Here is a 10,947-nt window from a genome sequence, read left to right as displayed (position 1 = left end):
TTGGTGCTCAGAGAACCCACACATGTCGTTTTTCTCACGGTTTTTGTTCCTCTAATGTCGAGTTTACTCGTGAACAGACCTTGTCCTGTCTGGACCCCCATTTCCTGTTCTCTGCCAACTTTTTGGGTGTTTATTCTGCAAGTTCCCGGATGTGTGTTCTATGGCATTTGTGTGCGTGGCGCCCCCTTGTGGTTCCTTGGATAATGAGACGCAGAGCTGTTGGCAAAGAGCTGTGCTGTGTGGCCTTGGACCTTGGATGATCTCACCCTCCTGATCCAAAAGACAAAGGGATGCTGTGGACTCGGTGGGTGTGGCTCCACATTTCAGACCCGGGGTACGGGGCTGTTCCCGTTGGTTGCTCCTGGAGATCTGAGAGGTTTCCGCCAGGAAGTCTCGGCCTCCCCAGTACTCCACGAACTTTGCTTTGGACTCAAGCTTCGAAGCTTCGCCTTGGGCCTTCTCCCACGATGAAGCTCCTGCTGCTGACTTTGGCTGCGCTCCTACTCGTGTCCCAGCTCACTCCAGGTAATGTAGATCTCCTCAGGGAAGGGGCCAGGTAGGGAGACCCTGGCCTTATCAGTGAATCCCCAGGGGCATGGAGCAACCATTCCCAGGCCATGGACGAGACGTCTTGCTGGGTGCTGTATCTTGGGTACCAACATTATCATTGGGAGTGTCTCGGTCATCACCCACTACATGTTCGGCTCTACCAAGCAGTGCAAAGAGCCAGTGGGGGAATAGGAGCAGCCAGAGAGGAGAAGGCAACAGCAGATCTCTTGCAAAATAGTCCCCAAACTGGTCTAGGCTTAGGAAAAGCCACAGCCGCCTTAATGAGAGAGAGAAGCTCATTTTTACAGCTCCTTTCTCTGTCCCATGCTCTAGGCTGGAGCTAGGACTATGAAGCAAATGGCATGTCCCTCGGACAAGGTTTAAAAACATTATAGCCAAAGCTGTGACCAAGGTAAGCCAGGGACCTGGATATGCATTAGCAGGGCTCAGCTAGCCTGAGGTCAGCAGAGTCCTAAAAAGTGACATGAAATTAGGCATGGAGCGGGGTTCGGGGGGTGAAGAGAATAGGTGGACAGGGAAGGGTGTCCCAGGCAAGATAACAAGATAAGCATCAGTAACCATCCCCATCTGAGAGGCGGGGGGGGGGGGCAGGGAGAGAGAAGAGAGAGAGAGAGGAGGGAGGGAGAGGAGGGAGAGAGAGAGAAGAGGGAGCGAGAGGAGGGAGAGAGAGCGGAGGGAGAGAGAGAGAGAGGAGGGAGAGAGAGAGGATGGGGAGAGAGAGAAGAGGGAGAGAGAGAGGAGGGAGGGAGACAGAGAGAGAGAGGAGGGAGAGAGAGGAGAGAGAGAGAGGAGAGAGAGAGAGAGAGGAGGGAGAGAGAGAGGAGAGAGAGAGGAGAGAGAGAGAGGAGGGAGAGAGACAGAGAGAGAGAGAGAGAAAGGAGGGAGGGAGACAGAGAGAGAGAGGAGGGAGAGAGAGGAGGGAGAGAGAGAGGAGGGAGAGAGAGAGGAGAGAGAGAGAGAATGTCACCTGCAGGGGGGCCCACTGGTGGGCATGGATGCCAGGTGAGAGCTGTGGGAGAGCCTAGGCAGCAGAGGTCAGCCTACCCTTCCCATCAGCTCCGTGCCAGCTACCTGTCCCCTCCCATGCACCTGGCGGAGCTTCTGTCCACCCCAAGACTGTCGAACTTTCCAGAGTCAGGATGTGCTATTTTGCTAAACAAGCTGGTCTCCGTCTCCTCCTGTTGCCCTGAAACACCCTTTATCTAAGGGAGAAAGAAAATCCAAGAGCCCAAGTTGGCAACTGGCTCACCACTGTCTGACCGACACCTCCTCCTCCTATCTCCCACACACTCCCCATGCCCCACCACCTAGAAGGCCTGTGTCCCTAGGGTGCTGATCACATCAGGCTGGCAGGGTTAGTGGGGTTTCTCGGGCAGCTGCCTGCCGATGATGATGATGATGATGATGATGATGATGATCGACGTGAATTTAAACTCCTCAGTTCCCAGGGAGTTATTGGAAGAGTCTCTCTTCCACTTCCTGTGGCACATCGTGGTAAGAGGAGTTGAGTGGAAACTGTCAACATATTGGTCATCCTCAGCCTTCATCTCCTAGAGCCTATGGTGAGGTGGCTCTGTCCAAACCCACCAGGCTTCACCCAGTCCTTGACTTTTCTTGGTAAAATTTGATTCTTGAAATTATGGTCTTGCTGTGACCTGAAACAACCCTTCTCTCATTTAAGGTAAATGACAACGGTCATCCTAAAGTTGCTCACAAGGGTCCCAAAGTCTGAAAATTCTACTCAGTTCTACTTTTTGACAGTCCAAGGGTTTCGTAATGAAAAGGGGCCCAGGGGTCCATCCCTTTAAAATGTTTAAAATGGCTCGGTGGGTAAAGACACTTGCCACCAAACATGACAGCCAGAGCTTGAGCACCAAGACCCTCACAGGAGGAGCAGACTGGCTCCTTCCAATTGTCCTTGGTGTGTGCAAGCAATAAATAAATAGATAAGTGTAATTGTGAAATGGTTAAGGGCTGAGGGATGCTTCCGTGGGCAGGAACACTTCCTGTGCAAGGGAGAGGAGCTGAGTTTGGATCCTTGGCCAATTACATGCAAAGCCAGACATGGCTGCACTTAACCCCAGTGTAGGGAGGTGGAGACAGACAGATCCAGGAACTCGCTAGCCAGCTAGGCCAGACGAAATGGTGAATTTCCAACTCAGTGAGAGACCCCGTCTCGATGCAGGAAGGTGGGAAGTGATAGAGAACACCCCATGTTCTCCTCTAGCCTGTTCGTCCATGCAAGAGAGAGAGAGAGAGGGAGAGAGAGAGAGAGAGAGAGGGAGAGGGAGAGAGAGAGAGAGAGAGAGAGAGAGAGAGAGAGAGAGAGAGAGAGAGGCAGCCAGGTAAAATCGGGGATATAAAAACCAAATCTGCTGCTTAGCAAAGTTACCAAGTAAAGAATGTTACCAAGTACAGGCTGGTGTAACAGCAGACGGCTCACGGCTCAGTCAGGTCCCCCCTCCAGGTTCCCTTTTCTCAGTTCCCCTCCTCCCTAAGTGTCCGGACTTACATAGCAACTGACGTTTCTTTTCATTTCTTCATGAAAATGCCTATTACCAAGGTTACATCCCTAGACAGCTTTTTGTTTATTATCTTTGAGACAGGATCTCACCGTGTAGCTCTGGCTGGCAGACATCCTGTTTTAAAATATGCCTTATAATGCTTCTCTCATCGTCATCCCTCTGTCTTTGCAAGTTCTCGTAAAATAACCTGTCACTGACCTGTATCCTCCCACAGTGAGGGTTCTGCCTCTTGCACACTCAGGGTAGAATTCACAGCATTCCTCTGAGGTGTGGCCCTGGATGACTGGAAACTCGCTATGTAGACCAGACTGCCCTCTTGGGAGCTACCATATCTGGTACTCTTATTGAACTCAAATTGGTGAGGGGAGTCTACTTGATTTCTAAGCTTTATCTTAAATATCCTAGTTTCTGTGGTAGTTTCCTTATGTAATGCCCATCCATCTTTATAAAGACTACCAGCACAGCCCTGATGTCTCACCACATTAAACATGGTGCCCTGCTGCAAAGGACACTGCACACCCAAGGGTCTGTGGGGTTGGCAACAGTTTGCCCAATGAAGAGGCAAACTGTTCTGGACAGAGACCCCTTTGGGGGTTACACATCAGATATTTGCACTACGATTCATAACACTAGTAAAATTACAGTTATGAAGTAGCAACAAAATAATTTTATGGCTGGGCATCACTGCACCCTGAGGAACTGTATTAAGAATTTGAAGCATTGAGAAGGTTGAAAGTCAGTGAATCTATAAGAGGAGGAGAAGGATGAGGTTTAAGTATAGCATGAGTGATTCCCAAGCAAGCCCGGGGCCACCAGGCAGCACAAGAAGAGCTGACATCAGGCCCAGGCGAGAGGGAATCCAAGGTGGAATTTCCGGGGAAAGCACAAAATAAAGAAGAAAGGCAAGCCCAGCATAAACCTCGGGATTCCCAACCTCGGGGGTAGCAGGAGTTCAAGGTCATCAGCTACAGAATGACTGTCCTCTCTGCTCCCCTCACCCCCAAAAGAGAAAGAAACAGAGAGTTGGAAAGGCAGAGGTGGGGAGTGAGAGTTTTGCATAAAACACCTCATCTGCTCCTGGGCACCTGATGGAAATCAAAGAGGCTTCTGTTTTGGGAATCCTGAATCCTTGCCTGAAGAACCGGATGTTTCATTCTTGGGGGTAGGATTTCAGATACAAAGTGTCTGTCACAGTTCTGATGTGAGAAAACCAGGTTTCTCAGCCCCTTTGTTCAGGAACAAAGCTGTCAGTGGAGTTCACACTGGTGTGACAGGAAGTTGTAGATCACTCTTGTCCAGTCCCTGCATCACTCTTGAGTTAGCTCCAAGGTTGACCAGAGACATCTGGACCTTCTCAGTTTGCCTTCGGATGCTAACCGGCCAGTTCACAGAATATAGGACACCTACATCTGCTGTCAACCCACAATGCATTGCTCATATGTTCCTTGGGCTATCTCATAGTTATTGCTACTACACTGGGGATTGTACCCAGGGCCGCATATATATTAGCAGTGCTGACCTTCTGAACAGCATCTCCAACCTTAACAATTATCTTTTTTTCTTTGGGATCATGCTCTTTTAATTTTTTTTTTTGAAAATTAGAGTACAAACTAACAGGTTCGTTCTGACATCTTCCCCTGTGTGAATCATTGTACTTTACTTGTGTCCACCCAATGTGTGAACAGTTCCTGAGATGTAGAAACAATGTCTACTCATTCCAAATGGAGCAACAGACCAAAGGATTCCACCCAAGTCTAGCAGTTTACTAGGCTTATGTGATAGGAGCTGGAGAGAGGGGTTATACACAGGGAGGGGCACAGGTGACCCAAACAGGTGCACTACCAATGTCTCATGTCAGCATGGATCATGGCACTCTTAAGCTGCATAGACTGAGTCCCTTCCTCAGTTAGTCCTCCTACTCAATACTCCAGGTGCTCCTGAGACAACAAGCAGCCAGAGCAGAATTACACACAGCCGGGAGAGTGTGCGAGAGAAAGTGGGAGTCTAATGATCTGCCCAATCCCTCCCTCTATGAGGGACCTTCAGTAGGCCCAGCCTGGAGGGTCTCTTGCAGGTAGTCAGGGCTGCTGTGATGAAGATGGTAATGGTGACGCTGGAGAGACGGCTCAGTGGTTCAGAGCACTTGCTGCTCTTCAGAAGGACCTGGGTTGGGTTCCCAATACCCACTCTAGTTCCAGGGGATCCTGTGCCCTCTTCTGGCTTCCTTGGGTACTGCATACTTGTGGTTCATATACATACATGCAGGCAAAACTCTCATCTGTATAGATGGAATAATATGATGGCAGGCCTGTCACATGCTGGTCCTTGCAGTGGGACATGGATCCGTGACCTGAAGAAGAGACCCAGAAACACTTTCTGGAAAGATAAAAAGCCAAGCACTTGATCATCCCCCACCCCCACCCCAACCCCTGGCCCAGAAGGGTGATGTGGCTAGACCAGCACCAGCCTCACTATGTCTGCCATTTTCAACTTTCAGAGTCTATTGACTGTAATCTTGCTGCTTATATGTACATGTGCTCATATCCAATCCCTGGCACCCAGCATCCTGGACAGAAATAAAACTGGACTATTGGGAATATTTTGGAAGTGTGTCCAAACTGGTGAACGCAAGAGTCCTGATGTCCATATGCTGTAGAGTGATGGCCTTTAGCATCCTCTCATACAGTAGCTTTGGAAACTACCAGCATGTGCTTGCCATCAGACTGTAAGCAAGGACTTGCCTCCAGGAAATAATGGGAAGAATGGTTAAGCCATTTGTCTCTGAACATGGAATGAGATAAATTTCGAGATGCTGTTCAAAAAAAAAAAGCTATGCAAGCACTCTCTATGCCAGAGGAGAGATGGGGCGGGATGGGGGTGGGGGGGGTGGGGGGTGGCTTTCTTGCTTTGATGCTACTGGATCAGTGCACCCAGAGTTTGTAATTTTCTCAGTAATTTCTCGGCCTGTAGCCCCAGGGCCACGGCTGCAGTTTGCCTCCTCGGAAGAGAGCCCACACAGTTCTGCCTGCTTATCTGGGAACACATGTGGATGCCTGGACTGTTGTTGTATCCTTTCTGCGGAACTGTAGCAACAATACAGGAAAGGAGGTGTCTTTGTTGCCCCAGTTCAGCCAAATTATAAATACGTCTATTTTCCTTAAGGAATGGCTGCATTCCACGGAACACACACACATACACACACACACACCACACAGCATACACACTCACATGCTCACTCACACATCTGCCCTTCTACCCTCTTTGGTCCCCACCCACTCATTGCTGATCTCCTTCCTAGTCTCCAAATATTCCCCCTCCCACTTCCTACATTCCTGTACCGTGGTGATGTGTGCATGGGTGGCCATCAGAAAACAACTAACGGCAATTGAATTAGGACACTGGAATTCCTGGCTACTCGAGATTGTGTCACACCTGAGGTGTCCCAGATGCTATGTCTCCACATACTCTCACTGTCTCTCTCCCCTCTGTCCTTTGGCACCTCAGCTGGTGACACGTTGATCTGCTATCTTCATTCCACAGTCACTGACGCCTTGTTCTTTCTCTGTATTTCATTTGGAACAGTATCTCTTTCGTGTCTCCAGGTTCATTTATCTTTACAAATAGACTTTTAAAATTTTTTTAATAATTTTTTTAAAGATTTATTTATTTATTATATGTAAGTACACTATAGCTGTCTTCAGACACTCCAGAAGAGGGAGTCAGATCTCGTTACGGATGGTTGTGAGCCACCATGTGGTTGCTGGGATTTGAACTCCGGACCTTCGGAAGAGCAGTTAGGTGCTCTTACCCACTGAGCCATCTCACCAGCCCCAACTTTTAAATTCTTATTTATTTATTTATTTAGTCTCATATAAACCAGGTTGACTTTTAACTCACTATATGGCTGAGGCTTACCTCCTAATCTTCCTGTCTCCACCTCCTGGGTGCCGGAATGATACCTCTGTACTGCACTGGCTGGTGGATTTTTTTAAAAGATGTATTTCTTCCTATTGTATGTGTCTATTACCTGTGTGTATGTATGTTTGTGCACTGTGTGCATAGCTGGTATCTGCAGAGACCAGAGGAGGCTGTTGGATCCCCTGAAATTGAAGTTACAGCTTGTAGTGAACTGCTCTATGGGTTCAGGGAACTGAACACAGGTCCTCTGACAGAACAGCAAGTGCTCTTAACCTCTGAGGCATCCCTTCAGCCCCGAAATGCTCCGTGTCTTATAAAAGCTTTCCCCTCTGACCAATGAGCATGCAGTCCTGAGGACAGTTCTGCCTCGCTCTCTTTGGTGATTCTTTCCCGGGCTTTGGTACGTCCCGCACATGCATGTTCAGATAAGTATTCAAAGTCGAAAGGACCCTCTGGAGACCTCCACAACACGGCATATGCTTTTGCCTCTCTTTTTTTCTCTCCTCTAGGGCATCTGAAGCTTTAAATGCTGATTAAAATAGCTGCCATTAGTCTTTTAAAATTGTTTTTTTATTAACTTTTAGCTAGCCTATAGAGAGTCTCACTGTGATATTCCCAAGCATTTATGTCATAGTTTGTGTCTCTCCCCGCCTCTCCCCTTTACACCCTGCCTTTTCCTCTGCCCTTTGGCTGGTGCCCGCGGCTTCTGCTTTCCTGTCTGTATGTTCTATTACCCTCTCTCGTTCCCCGTCCCCATCTCTGAATGTTGTCTGTTCTTCTTACAGCTGAATATAATGTGTACATGAACCTCGTCTGTGGATGGACATCTAGACTGATTCCATATCTAGGCTATTGTGAATGGTACATCAATAGACACAGAAATACAAGTATCTCTGATGGCACAGACTATAGTAAAGGTTCTAAGTATATTTAGGAAGGATGCATATGGGTCACGTGGCCATTCTCGTTTCAGCTGGGGAACCTCTGTACTGAGTTCCAGAATGCTTGTGCAGGTTTGTACTCTGCCAGCAGTGAACAAGGGTTCCTCTTTCCCCACATCCTTGAGGGCATTCGTTATCATTCCTTTCCTTGGTGACAGATGGGAACGTTGTTCCCCTTCTGTGCTCTAAGAGGGAACACCTAGAGAGGGCAAGGCTGATGGTGATGGTATAGAAGCTATGCCTTCTCTTCAAAGGTTTTCCTTGCCCTTTGCCATGCCTTGACCTGTGGTTCAAATAGAGCTTAAAGACTTCGTTCATCTGAGGGACACTGAGGCATCTGTAAGCCAAAGCAGGACTGGCACTTCACAGAAAAATGGGTCTGGGCTTAGCTTCGTCTCAGGCAGCAAGGACTGCCACCCCTGCAGCCCCGGTGGGATCCATTCCTGTCTGTGCCCCTTCTGTGCATCCAGCTGTTAGGTATAGCCTCATCCTGTTGTGACTATCATAACTGTTATTTCTTTCTTGGTTTGGGGGGTGGAGGTGAGGGGGTTAGACAGGATTTCCTGTAATGGCTACGCCAGTCCTTGAAAGGCAGATTTTTCAAAGTTCCATCATTTGTCATTTAGTCTAAATTCGTGGTTAAAGAAAGGTAGAAAAAAATGGGGTCAGGAAAAACAACAGTAGGTGTGAGGGGTCAGAGGTCAGGCAGGGAGTTGCTCACACCTGTGCCAGCCCTCCCAGCCCCGCCCCAGCCCCTACCCAGCTCCTCCCGTCCAGGACCACCCTCTTCTTACCACCATCTGCTCCCTCTTCTTTGTATCAGGTGATGCTCAGAAATGCTGGAATCTCCACGGCAAGTGCCGCCACCGATGCTCCAGGAAGGAGAGCGTCTATGTCTACTGCACAAACGGGAAGATGTGTTGCGTGAAACCCAAATACCAGCCGAAGCCAAAGCCATGGATGTTCTAACTGCCCAGAAGCCTGAAGCCCAGATAATACAGATGGCAAAGCTGTCCTAGGTTGACCCCATGGATTCTTGAGTTCAGTCAATAAACGTGCTTGCCTAACCTCAGTGAAGCCTACTCATCTACAGTAGCAATTTTGAGGTCTGGGGAGTCAGAGCTATAATCATCATCACGACAGCCCCGCCTCTCACAGGTGCATAGTGGGACTTTCTCGAGTCCATGAGGCCTATGCCCAACACACTGTTGGGCAGCTAACAGAGATGTGCTTATGTCCATTTGTGTTTCTAGAGTCGTTTAGGTAGAAGGCTTAAGGTAGAATCCTTTGCAGAGCTTGACTCGATTAACTCTCAGGAATCCCAAACCTTCCTTCTCTGAGACCTGAGTGCCCTCTCTCCATTGCTTTAATTTGCAGACGTGTATTAACAAGCACATTCCACTGCCTAATAGAAAAGACGGCGCTATCCCTGAAGGGAAGACGATGGTTGCTGGTCTTATCACACACTGGTCAATTGTAAACACTCCTACTTGGACCAGAGGAAGAAGGCTTTGCCAATATGGGGGAAAGCTTTGCCAACTTCTGTTGGGTCTGAGGCCTTGGTCCTTGTCCGGGTGGTTCCCATGGCAACAATACACATTCACTCAGGACTTCACTTACCCTGGGCTTCCTGGGATCTCTACAATCAAAGGCAAGCGAGGCCATGCTGTGCACGGGGCGAGGTGGGGTGGGGGGAGGGTGGAGTTTGAACAATGCACTTTTCAATGATCGGTGGTGATTGAAGAAATCAAGGATTAAAATGTTTTGATTCTAGAATCAAGTGAAAATGTAACATAGCAAAACCTCTGTAAGACGGCTAAGATGGTTCTAAGAGAGATGTCCATCATTTTGAGGGCCTACATTAAAAAAAAATCAGAATAGTTTCAGATAAATAACCTAACGATGTGCTCTTAGAAACACAAGAACAGGCCAAACTCAAAATTGGTAGATGGTGTCTTAGGGCTTTATTTCTAGGCTGAGACACCATGACCATGGCAGCTCTTATAAAGGAAAACATTTCATTAGGACTGGCTTACAGTTTCAGAGGTTTAGTCTACTGTCATCATGGAGGAAAGCATGGGAGCATGCAGGTAGACGTGGTGCTGGGAAGGTAGCTGAGAGCTCTGCATCTGGATCAGCAGGCAGAAAACAATCCTGAGCCTCCAAGACCTCAAAGTCCAGCCCCTAGTGACACACTTCCTCCAACGGAGCCACACCTACTCCCAAAAGGCCACCCCTCCTGATAGTTCCACTCCCCATGGATCAAGAATTCAAACACTTGAGTCTGTCTATGGAGGCCATTCCTATTCAAGCTGCCACAATGGTTAAAAAAAAATCATAAAGTTACTAAAAGAACAAGACAAAGAATTAATCAGACAGAGTTGGTTCTTTGAAAAGATAAACAGGAGGGCTGGGGGTGGGGGGGGGGATGACTCAATGGCTACACAGATTGAGAACTGGGTTCAGGTCCCCAGACCCATGTAAATGCTGGATGCACAGTAACAGCCTCTACAGAAAGACAGAGGCAGACATGACAGGAGAGCCCCAGAAGCACATGGGCCACCTAGCCCAGTGTACACAGTAGAAAAATAACAAAGATCCTGTCTCAGGCAAGGTAACTGTTGAGGGCCCACATATAAAGCTGTCCTCCTCTAACTCTATACACACACACACATGAGCACACATTAAAAAAAACAAGATAAACAATGCTGACAAATTGTTGACCAAATTAATCAGGAGAGAAAGCCAGAGGACTCTGATCAGAGGGTCATCCAGACGGCTCAGTGTGTGGAGGTGCTTGCCACAGAATCATGGTGACTTGAGTTCAATACCTGGAACCCACATGAAGTTCGAAAGAAAGAAACAACTCTACAACATTGTCCTGTGACCTTCACAAGTGCATCATGGGCATCTTGAACACGACGATGATGATGACGAAGACGAAGATGAAGAACAAGAAGAACAAGAAGAAGAAGAAGAAGGAAGAAGAAGGA

The 10,947-nt window shown here is 48.2% G+C and overlaps 1 protein-coding gene and 1 pseudogene across 1 annotated transcript; both read left to right on the top strand.

The window, feature by feature from the left end:
• Positions 1-340: 340 nt before the first annotated feature.
• Positions 341-9,016, top strand: Defb123 (defensin beta 123). The gene is made up of 2 exons (XM_021156591.2): positions 341-525; positions 8,778-9,016. The coding sequence occupies exons 1-2, from the start codon at positions 468-470 to the stop codon at positions 8,921-8,923; spliced, it is 204 nt and encodes a 67-aa protein (XP_021012250.1). The 5' UTR covers positions 341-467; the 3' UTR covers positions 8,924-9,016.
• Positions 5,569-5,824, top strand: LOC110289393 (protein kish-A pseudogene; annotated as a pseudogene).
• Positions 9,017-10,947: the final 1,931 nt, after the last annotated feature.

The sequence above is a fragment of the Mus caroli genome, unplaced genomic scaffold, assembly GCF_978045245.1.
Source record: "Mus caroli unplaced genomic scaffold, Mus_caroli_1 scaffold_2, whole genome shotgun sequence".
NCBI classification, from domain to species: domain Eukaryota; kingdom Metazoa; phylum Chordata; class Mammalia; order Rodentia; family Muridae; genus Mus; species Mus caroli.
The sequence above is the reverse complement of the archived record's forward strand: the minus strand, read 5'-3'. Positions and strand labels throughout refer to the sequence as shown.

Excerpts from the sequence above, each read along its gene's own strand:
- Defb123 (XM_021156591.2), top strand. The coding sequence starts at position 468 with ATGAAGCTCCTGCTGCTGACTTTGGCTGCGCTCCTACTCGTGTCCCAG. Across the intron at positions 526-8,777 it reads CGTGTCCCAGCTCACTCCAG|GTGATGCTCAGAAATGCTGG; the intron begins GTAATGTAGATC and ends TCTTTGTATCAG.